General features: G+C 45.0%; 1 protein-coding gene across 14 annotated transcripts in view; it reads left to right on the top strand.

Annotated features, from left to right (window-relative positions):
* Window positions 1–19,926, top strand: part of LOC117431631 (drebrin-like) — a 40,045-nt gene that overhangs the window by 10,391 nt on the left and 9,728 nt on the right. For 12 of the 14 annotated variants that reach the window (XM_058996474.1, XM_058996473.1, XM_058996468.1 and 9 more), the window contains exons 2-4: window positions 18,422–18,477; window positions 19,035–19,147; window positions 19,285–19,374. In XM_058996474.1, the coding sequence (XP_058852457.1) occupies window positions 18,422–18,477; window positions 19,035–19,147; window positions 19,285–19,374 (259 nt within the window). The remainder of the gene's footprint in view (window positions 1–18,421; window positions 18,478–19,034; window positions 19,148–19,284; window positions 19,375–19,926) is intronic. The other 2 variants (XM_058996466.1, XM_058996464.1) reach the window with 1 other exon arrangement.

Raw genomic sequence — 19,926 nt, 5'->3', positions numbered from 1 at the left:
GATAGAGATGCGGTTGGTGTGACAATGGGTAGAATGAGATGAGAGCTAAAGAGATGCGTAACCCAGACACATTGTTTCACATAATTGGAGTCAGATTGAGTGGGAGAGAGGCGCTGCGAGGATTTCTACATATTCATGAAGGCAGAGTGATATCAAACGCGTGTGTGTGTGTGTGTGTAGCGCTGGGGAGCAGGGCAGCACTGGGAGGATTGTGTTCTTCTGTACAGCTAGAGGAGAGATGCCTGTGTGAGAGATTAGCACTGCGGCTCCTTGTTCTTCAGAGGTTTGTGACCAGGAGATCTGTGAACATTGCACTGGGTGTTTTCTCATGTAAGTTGGTTCTTCTTTGTGTGGCAGTGAGTGAAGGAACAAAGGCTGACGAGAACAGTATTTGTTATGTACAGATATAGCACGCAGAGTTATTCCATACCAAGTTGACCCAAATCCTGACCTGGCTATTCTGTGAGTGTTTGAGAGGCCACACATGTAGGATGGATACATAAGGAGAGTGCTTTATTCAAGACCTATCCAGCTTTCTGATTTTCTGAACTCTTCTTGGCATGGGACGACCCCATTTCGTTTGAAATCGTTTTTATTATTTAGCCAGGGCTTGTTAAACACAATGCTGTTCTTCTCACGAACGCTGTGTTTTTCTTCAAAGAGTGGAGGGGGTCTTTGGTTTTTAATGCAATCTCCTTCCTCAATTGCCAGTGCTGTCAGGTTACAGATAGCTAACCAAGCCCCAAACACCTTACAGAACAGCAGGCTCTACAGAGTGACTAGAGCAAGCTGTGATTCGCCTCTGAGATGTGACAGGGTGACAGTCCATAGTGATGTGGTGGCAGGCAGAGGCACAGAGTGGGTGAACCGTGCTCTTACAGGACAGCTTTCGTTAAAGAGGGATTATTTCTATTTATGAAGTATTTTTACACCCCCTTTTCCTTTCCCTTTCTGGGACCTCCTCTGCCAAGTGGAATTATCCGAGCTGCACTTGTGTGTGCACGAGCTTGGAGCTCTGTTGTTGCAAACCCAATTTAAATGAAGTCTGTCTAGTACAATAGCTCTCGTAACTGGCAAGCCAATTTAAATGAAGTCTGTCTAGTACAATAGCTCTCGTAACTGGCAAGCCAGTTTGCTTGAGTTTCTTTTACAGCGTTGGCGGTTTCTTCAGCAGATATTTTTAAAGGTCCTAAAAATAGCCATTTGATTGGTAGTCAAAAGTGGCAAACAAGTAGCTGCTGCTGTTTTTTTTTTAAGTTGTTTTTTTGTTTTTTATGGTTGGACAGCCGCACTAATCCATGGATTTCTCCCGCTTTAGCCTTTGAGGCGGGCCGATATAATTTGATGTTTAACCCGTGAGCTGTCAGGTCTTTCTCTCAGCTGGGGTAGGTGGGGGGGGGGGAGGGGAGAGCAGCTGACGGCTGCAGCTTATCACGCTTCATGAAGCATCAGTGCACAGCCAGACAGTTGCTGCATAGGCAGGATTTTGTGAAGCTGTAGCACTAACAACATTCTGTGCCCACACACAATGCTGATCAATACCACGTGGGGCAATGCTTATGGGCATCTGAATTGAGATCCAGTAGAATGAGCTTGACTGGGCTCTCTGGGCAAAAGGACCTCAACCTCCGACAATGCAGAGCCTGTCTGTGTTTGGGAATGAGCCCTGATACCTCGGGAGACCTTCCAACAGCTAGTAGACTCATGCCAAAGGTGTGGGGTTTTTTTACAGTGAAGTGACCAGTGGGGAGGTGTTGACATTCCAGACAATCGTAAAGTGGGATAGATCTGCAATCCAGATTTGCTTTGTAGCCAAGCAAGAGCAGGGTGGTTGTTAGTTCTGGACACATTTTAGAACAGAAAGGGCACGGATTAAAATCCAGCAGCATTCGCTGATTCCCCCGTGTTTATTCCTGGCCCATCCAGTCCTGGTCTTTGCTCAAACCAAGTCCCTTAATGATTAAATTGAGCCAGTTACACCCCCTGGTCAGGTGCTTAATCATTTTAACCCTCGGGTAAAATGGCCCTTCAGGACTGCAGTTGCCCACCCCTGATGCAAGACTGTCCAGTTGGATGATAATTTGTTCCAAGCGTAAGGGGTTTGCACTGTGACTAATTCTGCCTGCCGCATCCAGGGGTCCCCCGCGGATTTCTCATGTTGCCTCTCATGGGAACAATAAACAAAGCGTCTGTGTTGCGGGACGGGGGAGTCTCACTGCTGCGCGTCCGTTAATGATTCGCACAGCCTGTGGGCCTGACCCTGAACACCCACAATGCAATGGGCATAGCCTTGTTAGTCCACTGTGGGGGCGATGCTGGAAGCAACATATCTGAGTGCTTTGTGTTTGTAGGAAAGCGTGCTCTAGACTCCACCTTATCCACTGGACACAGTGCAGTCTATATCCTCGGTGTGTGTCACTGTGGCAAAGTGCCCCGCCCCTGTGTGCATTTGTGTGTTTTGTGTATGTATGCGTGTGTATGTTAAATGTTGGTGTATAGATTGGTACACGGGATATAAACAGGTCTGTGTTTCACGTGTGTTTAAATTGTATATTTGTATTTAGGCACGGGATTGCACATCACGCACGTGCATTTAAAATATAATATGCGAGCACGGGGTTGCACAGAATTAATTCACGTGCTGGGATTCAAGTGAATAATTAATTAGTAATTGAATCCCAGCACAACAGTATATATAGATGCACGTTTCATTCAGTCAGGGTTGGTGTTCGGTGAGTGGAGAACGAGTGTGGAGAAGGAGAAACTAAATAGTGAAAGAACGTAAATATTAGTGTTATCTGCTCACCGTGTTTTGTTCGTCTGTCTGTGCACTGTCTAGTCCGTTTTGTTCGTCTGTTTATTTTGGCGTGTAGTGCCGTGTCCAGTGTTTGTGCTGTTTACAACCCTTTTATTTGTTAATAAACGCTGAGTGCAGCCATTGCACTCAGCTCATCACCATCACCGTCTGTCTGTGTTTGAATTCCTTCCTGCTTCCGGTCTGACGCCACCCACTCTGGCCGTCTTTGTGACAGTCACCCTCTCGAGTTTTACTTCCACACTGTATAGGGGAGCCCATCCATTACGTATTGCGGTGCTTGGAGTTCTATGTTTTTTCTATATGTTTAAACACAGTATTGAAGAGTCTTGTTCGATGCAAGTGCTGTATGCGGTACAGTCTAGTGCATGAACGCTGCAGAGACGTGCCATGTGTCGGGCTGATCTTTGGAAAGGTGTTGCTGTGGTTTGCACCTCGTGTTTGAGGTGTAATGCTTCATCTACAGAATACAGAGCCAGTTCTCTGGCAGTGTCCGATCACTGCTTTCCTGTGGCTGTGTGTGAATATTATGCACTTTCCCTCTGCAGTGGTTGTTGATGTGGTTATATTTTGTTGGGTCCTCTTGCTGTATCTGGTGCTGCAGACGGGATGTTCTCATGAAAAAGGTTGTCTCAATGGACCTATAAATGAATAACGGGGTCGGGTCAAAGCGGTTCAAACTCCCCCAGTCGAGCTGGAGTGGGATTGGTTTCTGATCAGCCACTCTATCCCTCCCCCTTTTTCTCTCCGTCCCTCTGGATGATGCTTCCCTCTGCATCTCCTTTCTCCCCGTCTCTCTCTCTCTCTCTCTCTCTCTCTCTCTCTCTCTCTCTCTCTCTCTCGTTTGCGGAGTTTGGGTCCTTGACTAGAATCTGGCAGGGTTTGTCTAGGTAGCGTGAGAGGTCCTCTTTGACAGGCAGAGGGTTAATGCATCACACTAACAGACGACCCTAACAGGGCTAGCATGCCTGCAAGTCTGGATACAAAACATTGCAATGCCATGCAAAGCCTGAAACCATCAGCAAGCTCGATAAACCCCATCAAGTACCTAAAACTGTGTGGAATAATAGATGCTAAAGGCCAAGTGAAATGAATGGCCTCTTCTGCTGTGACTCTTGTAACGTGAATGGCAGGGAATTCCACTGACATGGAGCATTACCAGCCCACCCTACCCCGCCACTGGAAGGAGCAGTGTGTGTCCTGGGTCCTGTCAGCTGTCATTCAGGCAGGAGCCAGGGAAGGTGAGCTTGTAAACTGGGAGCCCTGGTGCAAAATATACCCCCTGCAGCAGCAGGGTGAGATCTGCAACATGAGCAACCAACAGAAATTGAATAGCGTCAATCAGGTAATATCTGAATTGAATAGCGTCACTCAGGTCATATCCGTGGAGGGAAGCATTGCCACGTGTGTACCAGGATAAAGGGGAAAGATGGTTTAGAGTTGCATAGAGTTTAACAATACAGTTCTGCTCTGGAAAGTCAGTCTGATCCCATCAGATTTTAGAAGTCATTCAATTCTTACTTGTGTCCTAGTGCAGATATAGATACAGTAACCTAACGTTTTAAAGAGTAATAAATCCAGCGTTTTATTTTCCCAGTGCAAAGATGAATTAAATGACTCGACCGCTTTTGGAAAGAAATGCACTGCCGTTACACGCTGCTAAGCTGCAACGTTGCTAAAATAAATGTGATTGAAAGACTAACCGTATTGACAAGGCAATCAATAGCGAGCACTCTGAGCTAATGCACGTCTCTCTTGCAATGAAGCGCCTGCTCCAGCATGGTGCTTATAAAACGGGCTCCAGTGGTGGTCCTGTTCAGGCTGCTCTCCTCTGCTCCTCCAGTGCCTGGGAGGGTTCCTGCTGGGGCTCTTAATTGAATCGGGAAGGAGCAGGTGGCACAGCCCCGTGCTCCGATCGGGAGCTGTCAGGAGAAGCATACTCAATATACTAATTGCACCAGAAAAACAAACTCTGCAGCTCCAGCCATGTGCCGGAGTCAACGAAACAAGATCAGGGAATCGCCTCCTCCCCAACCCTGCAGAAACCAGGCATCTAAATATATAAGGTAGGGGTTTTAATCCATTAATGATTCATTGATTAATCACACCTGTGGGCTTTGATCGATTAATCTCGTCTACCAGAGTGCGGTATCAAAAAACGGTGAAAAAAGAAACCTTGGAAAATGGCGGAGGGTACTTCTAAAGGCCTTGGCTGACTGCCAATTACATGCAAGCAAATATTTTCAAACTGTCAATTTATATGTTAGGAAATATGTGTATTAAGCATTAGATGGCATAATGAAACGTTTGCTGCAAACAGCATTCTGTTAATACTTTGTATTATTTGTAATGGTCTTTCAATACAATGTAATCGCTAGCAAAACTGGTGGAATCAGTCGACCACAGATCGGAGGATTAATCGATCGATAGAGAATGTCAAGATTAAAATCCCAAATAAAAAGACATTCCTGGTCCAGGCTCGCAGTGGCACACCTCGCTGCCTGCCTCTGACAGGTGTTGATCCTGAGAGACACAAACCAGAACGGACAGGCACCGGATTCCAGGCACAAATCTTTCAGGAAATTTTCACATTCCACAGGATCAGCTAAATATGTGTAATATGAAATACACTAGCATTCCAAACCGCTGAGGTGAGAGGTGGAACAGGACTGAAAGATAGCCAAAGTACTGTTTGAGAGTTATACACCCAGAACAATAAACACAGCCATGTTTTATCTAGCCATGACATTGAGTTAACCCAGACTCTGAGATAACCACCTCATCACAGAGCCACGCTGGATTTCAGGAGGGTTGAGAAATGCCAGACTCTGCTAGCTTTCAGGATGTGGCAGCTTTTAAAGTGTGGACAAGTTCCCCTTCTTCACTGTTGAAAAGTCCCAGGGATTTGGAGAGTAAGAAGTGAAACCTATGGGCTTGTCATGGAAACCACAGCAGTGTATTGCTGCTTTCTAACCTGAAAGTCAGTTCAGTGATTCATGTGAACCTGCAAGCTTTTATTGCTCAGAGGTTGTTAACAGTCGGTAGGAGTTCTTGGTGATCTCCAGTCTTCAGTATTAATTTCCCTCTCCAGTGTGTTGTTTTTCTCTTGAGCGCATGCTAGTGGTCTGCTGATGCAAATGCATGCTTTCCCTGCAGTGTGTTCTTGAGGCTTAAGGAACGGGGTAAAGCAGGGGAATGTGCTGTGGTAGGTCCCGCTCGCATGTCCCCATAAGCAGGGTGACCAATACCTTGGGGGAAATGATTTTTCTTTTTTTAACCCACATCACAATGCATTAAAGAAAAATAGATGAAAGAAATGCATTGGAATTTGTGTTCAACAGAACTGTCCCACTGAAACAATTTATATCAATGGATGAAGTGCTTGGACACTGCTTGGGGTTAGAGTCCAGGGGGAAGCGAGGCAACGACATGCAATGCAGTGCACCCAGTGTTCATGTGAGGGCTCCCTCACCCAGGCACCTGGAGTCCTGAGACCTCATGAGGTCACAATGCAGTGCATCCAGTGTTCATGTGAGATCTCCCTCACCCAGGCACCTGGAGTCCTGAGAGCTCATGAAGTCACAATGCAGTGCTGCACAGCTAGATTCCAGGATTAGTTCCTCTGCACCATCACCACCTCCTCCAGAGCATTGCATGATAAACATATTGCCTCAGCAGAGCAGCTGTGAGCCACTGGAGCAGGGCTTCTGCCTCCCACTCGTGTCAATAATCGGCAATTTAACGGGCCGCTCCAATTTCTGCTTCATACACGCTGGCGCGCACGCACACCGCTGTGGAAGACCTCATAAAAAGAGAGAACATTGCTGCTTACAGAGCGTGAAGAACTGCACTTCAGCACTTGAATTGTCAACGCTTTCCAACAAAAGGTGCTTCACCTGAAGAGGGCTCCAGCTCCTTTTAATATTCATTTTGGAGGATATTCTCATTTGGTTAGGTCTGTCCGTCACGTTATTACAGGGTCTGTTTAATAGCTGCTGATGACTGCTTCTTAAACATGTATATATTTGACACTACTGCCTTGAAGGTCACATGAACAGAGAGACCTTGCCAAACCAGCGCTGGAAATGACTCTAGAATCTGAGTGTAATTCTTTAAAGCCACATGATTCCTATTACACCGTTGACTTCACAATTGTCCTCCCCTGCCCTTGAGATTAAAGATCTTATCTAATATTATCTAATCTTTCCAGCAATGGCATGATTTTATTTTCCAAATAGATTTGAACAGTCTTACTCAAAAACACTGACGCACCGGTAATTAGCAAAAACTGAATGTTGGCTGGTGAAATTCCGTCCTTCTGTACCAGTGCAGGACAAGAGGGATATTGCATATACTGTAAAAATAAATAAATATAGTAAAATGCATTCGATTTTGACAGTGTTTCCCGTGACTTTAATAAAAGTGCAGGTGCTCTTAAGCCATATACTGTAGTGGCCTGTTCCTGTGCAGTTCACCTACAGTATCACTGCAGTTCAGATTAATGCACACTGATAGGCGATGTCATGCTACAATTCTCTGGCTTTTTTTTATAGTGGAAACAAAGCACTGGATAAAATCTGAACTTTTTAATAACCCCTAGCTATAAAGTTCACACTGAAGACACTTGAATTTCATTTTGTAATGACAAAAAAAAGATTTGCAGTGATGCAGAATTGACATCATGGATACAGAGTGCACTGGCATTTCAAACAGGCGTTTCTGACTGGTCCAGCTTGATATCTGGGACCAGGGCATAATCCAGGGGCTTTACCATCAAAGGTGTCCCCCTTTGACAGAGGTACTGCAGACATATTGGAAAAACTGTGCAGTGTCTGTTCATCCTGTAGTGTCCCGATTTTAGATTGGACAGACCGAGACACCCGAGTATAGCGGCCGATGCAGATTAATAACCATTTCTTTCCTGAATGGGCACCGCACTCCCGAGACAGCCAACCCCCTAAACATCGCACACAGGGGGCAGCATTAAACAGACGCAGGATCTGAAGCCATGGGAGGCTCTCTGGGAGGAATGAGCTGGACCCCTAGAAGCCCTGTCCATTGGGGGAGTGAAGCTGGAAGAGTCTAATGATCTCAGGAATAGGATGAGTGTTGATACTCTGCAGGCTTGGGGGATGGGAGCGGAGTGGTGTAGAGAATAATTTACCTCTCTGCTTGTTCAGCACTTTGCCAGGCTTTGTTTCTCGTTCCTCTGTTCTTTTGTCCTCTAATTTCAGCGGGCCCAGTCCTTCCTTTTAAATCAAACACTGGCTTCTTCAAACTTTTTTTTTTTTTTCTGGGCACAATCCCCCCCCCCCCCCCCCCCCGAATTCTTTGGACGCCGCATTTCCTTTTTGTTGCTTTGTTGTTCCGTCTCTCAACGGGAGTGCTAGTCAGCACTGCACTGAAGCTGTTAAATAAGAAACCTTTTCATACAGAAATAAAAGCAGCTGCTTCACTCCGGTTTGCTGTGCTTTTTGATAATCACCAGTGTAGTTCTAGTTCACCAGCCGCTACGTAAAAAATGTTTTAATAAACATTTGGGGGGTTTAGGAGGTATAAATGCCTCGGGTTATGCTATCACACTGTGCCATATTGTAGATTTAAAATTGTACATTGGGGGAAAGCCATAATCAGTGTATGCAGTATGATTTCTTTAACACGGAATGGATGTACTGGCCTGGAAATGAACTGCATTTTAATACCAGGGGTCAGAGCACAAAGCAGCTGGATGGCAGCAGCCTGGTTTTACTAATCACACCTCTAGAGCAAAGACACAGTTCTTTTCAGTATAGTGATAACCTCTCCACAGTGTGCATGCCTGTACGACCGCCCCACGCAGAACTTCATGACAGATTGCAGAGACCCATCTAAATGTTTTCAGTATAGTGATAACTTCTCAACAGTGTGCATGCCTGTACGACCGCCCCACACAGAACTTCGTGACAGATTGCAGAGACCCATCTAAATGTTTTCAGTATAGTGATAACCTCTCCACAGTGTGCATGCCTGTACGACCGCCCCACACAGAACTTCATGACAGATTGCAGAGACCCATCTAAATGTTTTCAGTATAGTGATAACCTCTCCACAGTGTGCATGCCTGTACGACCGCCCCACGCAGAACTTCATGACAGATTGCAGAGACCCATCTAAATGTTTTCAGTATAGTGATAACCTCTCAGCAGTGTGCATGCCTGTACGACCGCCCCACACAGAACTTCATGACAGATTGCAGAGACCCATCTAAATGTTTTCAGTATAGTGATCACCTCTCCACAGTGTGCATGCCTGTATGACCGCCCCACACAGAACTTCATGACAGATTGCAGAGACCCATCTAAATGTTTTCAGTATAGTGATCACCTCTCCACAGTGTGCATGCCTGTACGACCGCCCCACGCAGAACTTCATGACAGATTGCAGAGACCCATCTAAATGTTTTCAGTATAGTGATAACCTCTCCACAGTGTGCATGCCTGTACGACTGCCCCACGCAGAACTTCATGACAGATTGCAGAGACCCATCTAAATGTTTTCAGTATAGTGATAACCTCTCCACAGTGTGCATGCCTGTACGACCGCCCCACGCAGAACTTCATGACAGGGGTTTCTTTGTAATCTATCTGGAATTGTTGTGACCGATGGTTTCCTCCCATCTTGTGAAACAGATGTTGCAGTTTCCAGGGGCAGGAAGTGATCTCATTGTGAATCTGAGAAGTGAATTCATTTCGAAAGAGACTGAAATAAATCCTGCATTTCCTCTACCCCACATCGTGCACACACACGCACGCACACACACACACACGCACACACAAAAGGCATTGTACTCTGAAACACCACGCTGTTCCCTCTTCTGAGCCCAGGCTGAGGAAAGCTGTTCCACTGTTCCGTTGTGGGCACTTCTCTCTGTCTCCTGACATTGTTTTTGATGAGTTAGAAACCGTAGCTGTGTCTTCACTCCTAGGTTGCTGTCAGGTCGGGGTGTGCTGATACTCGTATCCTTTCCTTTTAAGAAGTATTTATCAGCAGGTGTTAAGTAAATCCATTCATTAACGTGTTGATTTCAAAACAAGAAGAGCTGTCCTTCCCTCGCCTTTACAAATCCGTATCAGGGAATGGAATGGTTTTAAAAGCCGATTTGGAAGCGGGTTTTCCTCTCATCCGGGAAGGACAGCTCTTCTTGTTTTGAAATCCACACGTTAATGAATGGATGTGTTTTAATACCTGCTGATTTCAATACTTTTTTTAAAACCAGCATTCTATCTCTGACTACAGTTCATTATACACTGTTCTGTAATTTCATGCCAGTTTGATCGCCTTACCAAACGCATCGCACTCCTTTCAAAGTGTTTCACAGAGGAGCACATCTAGCACTCGGCAGCTGCTAGCTAGATGAAAAAAAAACAAACAAACAAAAAAAAGAAATCCGCTCGGCTGCTGCTGTTTTCTAAATGGAATGAAAGTGGATTTAGCAGACGGCAGCCGGGGCAGAGTGAGCTCATAGTTCAGAGAGCATGGAGAATGTTCTGTGTGGTGATGTCATCCTCCTGTGACATTTCAGGAGAAGGACTGTATTGAACCATGATCTCTATACCAGTGCCACAGGCTTCCTGTATGTCAGTGCTGCGTGTCACAGGATGGTTATTATTATTATTATTATGACTATCGTTCATTTTCGTAGAGGTGTCAATAAGCATAGGCAGCATGCCTTTACATCTTTATGGTTGGAGGGATCTGTAAAAAGGAAAGAGCAACAGAGTAAGAGATTAATATACCTGGTATGATCTTCCTTTACGAATGGTGAACCAGAAGTGAACAGTGTTACATTTAGACCGTGCCTTTTACATCTGCTGTCTCTCCCTCTGTCAGAAGTCTTAATATGTGTGTTACATCAGAATAATGTACTACTTGCCTGTATAGAAGTAGTGCAGTGTGGGGTGTGTACCAAGTGCTGACCTGCAGACTCCCAGCAGTCCAAGAGCTGTGCTGCCCTTGCAAGTGCAGTTCAATATCCCCCATGCAAAATCTCACATCAAACTCCTATTATTCTGTGCTCTTGTTTTAAAGAAGAAAAAAAAGTTTTTTTGTCACTACAAAATGAAATTCAAGTGTGTTTTGGAATGAGGGAAGTGTTCTGACAATTCATTAAAACTTCACGCCTTCTTTAACAGTAGGAGGGTGATTTGCCATGGCAGCAGAGAGATGGATTCCTACACGATTCACTGCACACCCCCAATGTTAGAACGGAGTGACGTGCAGCACAGCAGAAGGTGTTTCACGTGATCAGTGTTCTCAGCACAGTAGAAGGTGTTTCACGTGATCAGTGTTCTCAGCACAGTAGAAGGTGTTTCACAGGATCAGTATTCTCAGCACAGTAGAAGGTGTTTCACAGGATCAGTGTTCTCAGCACAGTAGAAGGTGTTTCACATGATCAGTGTTCTCAGCACAGTAGAAGGTGTTTCACAGGATCAGTATTCTCAGCACAGTAGAAGGTGTTTCACGTGATCAGTATTCTCAGTACAGCAGTCGATTGTGCTCTTGTGTGCAGCAGTAAGAAGGACACAGACCGAGTCTCGAGCTGTTTAACAGTTGCACAATATTAGTGCAACAGAATCTCCTTTGTTTCCTTTTAAACCACTGCAGACTGACCCCAGCAGCAGCATCTTTGTCAAGTGGATTGAGGTCAGAACAACAGTGTGAATCTGTCTGTCTGTCTAACTGCTAGCAGTCTGCCAGTGGAGGGTCCTGTACTACGAGAGACATTAAATCAAGGGACTTCACTATTATTTATTATTATTTTTAAGGAGAAAAAATGAAATGTTAAAATGAAAGTTATTTTTAAAAGAAAAAAAATCTGTGTACATTTGTACAGCAGTCTTATAGGAAGTCATATGAACCCTATTAAATCCTGTAGGAATCGAATAGAATTTCATCAGATCCTATGGGACCAAGAGGTGTTTGGCAGACTGTTTTAAGCACCCTTTGTGTGTGCGTGTTGTACGTAGATGAGGTCGTGTTGCAGGTAGACCCAGCTGGAATTCTGAGGAGTACTCTAAAGCCTGCTTGGGTGTTTCTCATATAGTGCTGGTCTGGTTATGGGAGGCTCCATCCTCCCCCTGCTAGCAGTGCTGTAGGAGCTCCCTGGCGGGGATTTCAGTTTCCATGGTGACCAGGAGGATGCTGCTGGTTGTCGTGGCGATGTAGATTGGAGGGCGATTTTATAGGCTGGTTAAACAGAAATGAGTGGGAGGGGAGGGGTCCCCCGGGATCGACGTGGATGTGACACCCTGGTAGTCACAGCTACAGCCCTTGCACCGGCACACAGCAGGCAGGCAGGCTGGGCTTACTATTAGTCAGGGCCAGCTGTCGCATGTTTCCACTTCACAGCATGCTTCGTTCTCAAGCCCACACTGGCCTCTGTTTCTTCATAAATGTGTTTGTTTTCCTTGACAGACTGGGTTTCTATCAGGGATTTTAATGTTGAAGCTTCACTTTTAATCGGTTTAATCAGGTGAACGATCGTTTATTCTCATATCAAGTCCTGCATTACAGTATATGAATGGTAATATTCTACCTCCAAAAAAGGTTGAATATTATATCATTTAGTACTCCCCAGAACATTTAGAACTGTACTGAACTGTACTCCCCAGAACATTTAGAACTGAACTGAACTGTACTCCCCAGAACATTTAGAACTGAACTGTACTCCCCAGAACATTTAGAACTGTACTGAACTGTACTCCCCAGAACATTTAGAACTGAACTGAACTGTACTCCCCAGAACATTTAGAACTGAACTGTACTCCCCAGAACATTTAGAACTGTACTGAACTGTACTCCCCAGAACATTTAGAACTGTACTGAACTGTACTCCCCAGAACATTTAGAACTGAACTGAACTGTACTCCCCAGAACATTTAGAACTGTACTGAACTGTACTCCCCAGAACATATAGAACTGAACTGAACTGTACTCCCCAGAACATTTAGAACTGTACTGAACTGTACTCCCCAGAACATTTAGAACTGTACTGAACTGTACTCCCCAGAACATTTAGAACTGTGCTGAACTGTACTCAACAGAACATATAGAACTGAACTGAACTGTACTCCCCAGAACATTTAGAACTGTGCTGAACTGTACTCCCCAGAACATTTAGAGCTGTACTGAACTGTACTCCCCAGAACATTTAGAGGTGTTGTACAGGCAGGTTAGATTTGACCTTGCCATTAGGAAAGGCACTGATTGCTGTCCTTTTAATAATAATAATAATAATAATAATAATAATAATAATAATGTTATTCATGTACACACTGGTGTAAACAAGAACATGTGAAAAATCTAACCTTGAAGGGGAAGTGATTGTTCTTGTCCAGAGGAAATAATATACATGAGAAACATAACAATAAACTGTGCATGAAGTATGAGGTTATTCAATAGACAAAATATATCAATAAAAAAAAAGATATCGCATAGAGAAATAGAAAGCTGTCTGCATATTAATTATTAACCTTCCCTCTGCGGTAACTTTGAATCTTCTCCAGATTCCGTTGATTTGAAGCTTTCTCTTCAGTGGTTTAGGAAATGTGACTCTGAATTTCCCCAAAAGAAAAATAATCGTTTTAATGCGCAATCGAGCACTTTGTAGCTTTTACAGCAAACTTGCTATAATAGATTTCTAGTGCTAATATGAATTAGTCATGTAGCTCGGTTGAAAAACATTATGCATGGCATATTGGGCTAGTCCATCTGGGGGACCGTCTTACAGTTTCTCTGCCTGTCCCATGTACGCATCACAAAGTTGATGAGCATTCCTTCTATAAACTACAGCCCGTTGTATGCTTCTCTCTGTGACGCTGCACGAGTGAAAGATGTTCCCTCGCACAGCACTAACTTTGTATCTGCAGTTTGGTTGTGTTTTAGTGTGTAAAGTTACTCAAATTGAATGCAAGTCTTGATGAGCTGGATGCTGTATCATTTAGTAATGGAGCTTGCAGTGTGACGTCACAGCGGCTGTGGAGAGGGACTGGCAGTGCTCACATACTGTTGGGACTGTTTAATGAGACAAGCGGTCTGCTCTCCCTGATAACACTTCTAATCAACACCTAGCAAACAGCTCTCCTATAGTAAAAGCATAGCAAAGTGTAACGAAGCACAGAGACATGCATGATAAAGCATAGGTGCTGTAAGGGTTAGAGTTAGAGTGGTCCAAAAATACTGCGCTACACTTTTAGAAGGGATGTTGATTTTGTTCCAGTGTCTGTAACCTTTTGCGAGATTGTGAGGTCCCTCTGTGATGGGCACTGGTTTATGTGTGATGGTTGTGAGGTCCCTCTGTGATGGGCACTGGTTTATGTGTGATGGTTGTGAGGTCCCTCTGTGATGGGCACTGGTTTATGTGTGATGGTTGTGAGGTCCCTCTGTGATGGGCACTGGTTTATGTGTGATGGTTGTGAGGTCCCTCTGTGATGGGCACTGGTTTACATTCCCCTGGTACCCTGCACCACCAGCTTGTATACAACCAGCTGCCTCAGCGCTCCGTTAATTATCAGGAGTTGAACTCGCGACTTTGTGACAGCATGCCAGATTAGCGGTGAACTGAGCCCTGCTGCACTGTGCCCGTGGGAGAGCTGATTCGTACCTTTCCATTATCAACACCTCAGAACTTGTTGAAGGTCCCACTTCAGCTCCACTTGAGACAGATGCATGTAAAGCCAGGAAAGCGCTCGTGAAGTGTCATTTTCTTGTCTCTGCGCTTCACGACGCAATGTCAAAACATCTATCCACCTCTGCAATCTCACGCTGCACAATAGCAACAGCTGCTGGGAGGGGAGGGGCTGGTGCAGCTACAGGCTCTCCCAACAGTCGCTAGTGCCTGACAGTCAGCAGTGTATATTTTACTTTCTGATGATTCCTTCAGGTGCTGGTAGGTGAGGCTGTCCTTGGCTGTCCTCCTGATCCCCAGCACACTGCGCTGCTGTGCTTGTGCACTAGATGGAGCCGGTTCAGCGACGCCGGATCTAAATCTGTTTCTTTTTTTGCGGCTGAAAGACCAGCATTCCACCTGCTCAGAGGTGACAAACACGCATTTCAGACAGCTTTCTGAAAACCTGCTATTTAAGTTATTAACACGTATTTTAAAAATAACTCTGTTTCACAAAGACAGGTTTGAGGCTTCGAAGTGTGGAAACAGCAACTAGGGAGAAGGAACTCCAGCATGGAAACAGGAACGTGTGGTTGAGGGTCCCGTGGTTGTGTGTGTGTGTGTGTGTGTGTGTGTGTGTGTGTGCTCTCATCTCTCTGGGCTTGGTGGCTCTGGGTTTTCTTTCTGTCCAAGACTGCTTTCTGCCAACTTTTAAAACGGTTACAGGTTGCCTTGGAAACCAGAATTACTCCCCCCACAAGAAGCCCATTCTGCTTGCTTATTGGTGGTCTTGCATTTAACCAAGACTGCCCCATTCTGTCGATTTTTTTGGGGGGGGTGGGGGGGGTTTGAATCCATAATCTCTATTGAGTTTTCACACCCAGCGTAACAAGCACGTCTTTGTTGCTGTTAATAAACTGTTTGGTTTGTAAGTAAGGCAGCCTGTTTCGCAGTAGCCAGTTTCCAATAAAGTTGGAGTTTGTTGGGGTGAAATATAAAAAACTTCCCCCAGAAACTCTCTTTCTTCTTTTCCCAGCAAGCTCTCATTAATTCAGCCTCAGGCTTCTGCTGTGGCGACACTTCTAAAATAGCACTGCCTGTCAGTGGAAGGCTGGGTGGTGTTGCTATGCCAACATGTTTTTTTCTTTTCCTCGGGTTAGGAATTGCAATCAGCCTCATCTCTCCCGTCACCGATACAGAAAACAGAACCCAGCATCTTCAGAGTAATGCGAGAGGTTCATTAAATCAGAACGAGAATATAATTATCACTCCCCACACCCTGCTAATTAATCAATTCAGGGTGAAAATAAATAATAGACACTGAAACTCAAATGCAGTTATTTTCTTGGCGCTCGTTGGGTTATTTTTGCCTTTTTAATTGGCGCTCCTGTTTTTTATTTGTTTCTATATTAAGGGTTTGCACAGGGAGCTCTGCTATGCGGCAGGATTCAGTACATGAACCCCTGCAGGAGGTGCTGAATCCCTGATGACTGGGCTGCAGTGGAGCTGCCTGCACTCAGTGCTCTGTATTACAGTAAAACCTCTAATTGCTTATCTTAGTGGGACCCGGGCGTTAAACCGAATTGTTCTGCTAATTGAATTACAACTGTGAAATGGCTTGTATGATTCTCCCAATCAAGAAACCCCTTAAGCAGGGGTGCTGGCAACCCTTTACAATGTAACAAGCAGCACCACTAGTAACACTACTAGAGACAGTCGCATTGCTCATCACTTCTGTATATCTCCTGGTTCAAAGCTAGAAGTTTGTGTCCTGGGGCCTCGTGTTTCTCTTTCAGAAGTTCTCGGGTGTTCTGGCTTCATGGATTTGTCCAGATCAGTGTTTAATGGAGGCCTTTCCCGCACTGCTCTGAGATCAGCCCCCACGTACAGCAGAGACAGGAAAGCCTCCCCTTATTTAATTTGATGTGTTTACACTTGTCCTACTTCTCACCGGAGCGGCTGCATTATGAATTCTTTACTACAGCATGTGTCCAGGTCGAGGCTAATGGGGGTAGCGTTTAGGGCAGCTGGGCTTTGGGATCAAGAGGTTGGGGTTCAGATACCCGTCACCTTTTCTTTAACCCCTTCATGCATGGTGACCTCGTATGGGGGAGGGATACAAAAACTATATGGAGACATATGGAAGACGTTATGCATGGTGATCTCATATGAGGATGCCATTTTTCCCCATATAAAACAATGGAAAAATCTATGAAAAAATGTTCAATTAAAAAATATATTTCATAGTTTTTTGTTCTATGTGCACTCATCAACAACCAATACACTCGCAAAATAAACGGTGGCTGTTTGCAGGCTCTCTGACGAAGCCCCGAAATGTATTTGATCTTTCCAGCTTTAGAAAACAAGACCATGACGTTTCGATCGCTCAGTCTCGGATCTTGGTTTCCATCTGTAAAGGTAGTCGGCAGCCAATCAGAAATTTGCAGTACACCAGCGGGTGACCTGATTGGTGGGAATCTCCAGCTCCTGCTCCACATTGTTGCCAGGCAGGAGTGATGTAGTTGATGTTCTAATTCAGCAGTAAGACTCCATGCAGTGGGCAGTATTGTCTGGTAATGCCCGGCTCCTAGTGTCAAAGCCAGGGACCACGTATCGGTCCCCTCAATGCGGAGGCATCGCCCCGTTCAGTCCGCCAGCCCTGTGATGTTCAAAGGATATTTTCTAGGTCAGTACTGATTTCTATGAATAATAAGTGTCAGCTTAAAAGATAATTATTTATAGAGCCTAGGAGATGAGCTAATCACTGACAAACCACCCCAGTCCCTGCCTTCCTTCCTGCCCTCCTGCCTGCCTGCCTGCCTGCAGTGGTGTAGGGAGGGAGGCATTGCAGTAAGGGTGAGGGGGCTGTAGAACTCGGATCCTGTTCTAGGATTTAGTAACGGCTTGAATAACAACAAAAAAAAAAAAGTGAATCGCTCCAGGATATTATTAAGAAAAAGACAAGTTATTGTGTTTTTTATTCTAAACTATGAAAGGATCCCATTACCATCACCACCTTAATTTCCCTCTCCGTCCGTCCGTTTCTCAAGGGCAGCGCTGAAGCAGTGATAAAGCAAGCTTGTACTTATTTTAATCAGTCTATTTATTTTCATAAAAATTGCCAGACGGCATAGCTTGCACGGCCCAGACAAAGCAGTTCAGTTTGAAGAAGAACAACAAGAAGTGTCCGCCTTTGGCAGCGAAAGCAAATCAGCGTAGATTACTTGAAATTACATTTCCAGGGCTCTGGCAGGGTCTCCTTTGGCTCAGTTTGTTAGGCCGCGCTGCTGCAGAAGCAATTTGATACCGGGGACAGAATTTTAGATCAAAGGAAAAAAAAAAAAAGAAGATGAAGAAGAAGAAACAGAATGCTATGTCTGTGACAGGAATCTCATTCTCCTCTCTAGTAAATCAGCAGTGACACCCACAGCTCAATGAGAGTGGGTGGAAGCATGTTCCCTTAGGCAATGTGAGCCGGCAGGGACAAGAATATCTACTGTACCACGGGGCTCTATTTATCGAGTACACCATTATATGTGTGTGTGTGTGTGTGTATATATATATATATATATATATATATATATATATATATATATATATATATATATATATATATATATATATATATATATATATATATATAATAATTAGATCATGATTATTGTTATGCAAGTAAAATATATTAAGCTTGAAAAAACAACCTGCGTGACTCGTAGGGTTAATTTAATAACACAAAGGCTTGCCTACGTTGTTTGCTACTTGTGATGTAAACCATTATATACCAGTTTTTTCTTTCTTGTAATAAAGTGTGGATTGCATTTGGAGGTAAAGGCTTGATAAATGTGGCTCGCAGGGTCTATAGGCGAGTGAAATGGCACAGTAGAAGCCATTGACAGTGGAGCAGATGACAGAGCACTGGTACTGGAGCTGCTCCTAACCCGGCCCCTCTTCTCTTCCCGCAGGGCGCTGTACACATACGAAGACAGCACCGATGACCTGACCCTGGCGTCTTCAGGGGGTGAGTTGTCTTTAAACACGAGGCCGAAGAACACAGCCAGAAAATAAATAAACCGCACCGGCCTCCGGATTTCCAATTATAAAAAGCAATGACAGAGAAATGCATAGCGGTCAGGCAGACTCTCCTGCCCCGCTGTGTGTTTGTTATTGAGAGTGGCAGGGATATACTGCAAAGAGGTTCTTGTTCGCCTGCCTGCTTGCATAGTGACAGGATGTACAGCATCTGGAGAACTGCTTCTGCAATCAGTGATTGAACGTCAGCAAGAGTACAGTATGCAAGTCACACTTTGAGTTTCTGCTGAATTTGCTGGCTGTTAAGTCAAAAGCACACAAGAGCTTCTTTGAACACTGGTGTCCTTTTAACTAAACCCTAAAGATGTACAGCTCTGCTGGTTTCCTGCCCCTCTTGTACATGTTAAAAGTCTTGCTCGTCCCCAGACGCCTCTGTTGCAGGGGAATGCTGGGAGTGGGATCTCTTTGTGCAGCCTGTTCTTCTGACTCTCCCTAATGGTGAGTTGTTTGTGTTTTTTTTTTTTTTTTTTTCTCTCTCTCTCTCAGATGGGGGTCTGCCAGAGATCACAGTGAGCTTCGACAACACCCGGGTCATGTACGGCTTCTGCAGCATGAAAGAGCCAAACGCTGCACTGCCACGCTACATCCTTATCAACTGGGTGAGTAGCAAACACACGCTCACGCTCCCACAGACGCACATGCTAACACACGCGCAGACACACACACAGAGGCAGGAATACTCCTGCCTGTGTTGGTATGGTGACAGCTCTCTCTCTCTCTCTCTCTTTCTCTCCAGGTTGGTGAGGATGTCCCGGATGCCAGGAAGTGTGCCTGTGCCAGTCATGTGTCCATGATTGCGGAGTTCTTTCAGGTCAGTCTCACTGAGGTAACTTCTCACACCCTCTCCTCCTACTCCAGGGCTACTGACCCTCCAATTCACTACTCCCCCTAACCCTAACCCTAACCCTCTCCTCTTACTCCAGGGCGCAGGACTACTGATGCACTACTTTTGCAATGTTGACAAGTGTTTTTTTCTGTGCTGTATGGTATAAATTCAACTGAGATCATCAGGTCTGTCATGCTTATCTTGAGAGGTAATATACTAAACCTTTGCGCCAGTCTTTGTACGAGTCTGTGTACGATGACAAGAAGGAAGGGTTTCTGTTCAATGCAAATAAATCCCATCACTTCCTCTCAAAAGCACCGCAGTGTACAGGGTAGAATAAACCTTCTTCTGAAAACCCAGCCAGAATGATGGTAGTGTTTGCACCACACAACGTGGAGCGCTTGGTGGCACCACCTAGTCCAGTGTTTGCTGTTTCTCAACGACAGTCCAAACACTGCAGTTAGTGCTCTGACCTTGCAGATACGCCTGTGTAAACTTCTGTTAGTGTGCAGTGTGTTCATGTTGAAGCAACAGAGTAATGTGTGGAATAAT

This window comes from Acipenser ruthenus, chromosome 22 (genome assembly GCF_902713425.1).
Source record: "Acipenser ruthenus chromosome 22, fAciRut3.2 maternal haplotype, whole genome shotgun sequence".
Taxonomy (NCBI): Eukaryota; Metazoa; Chordata; class Actinopteri; order Acipenseriformes; family Acipenseridae; genus Acipenser; species Acipenser ruthenus.
This window is presented reverse-complemented; position numbering and strand designations above follow the sequence as displayed.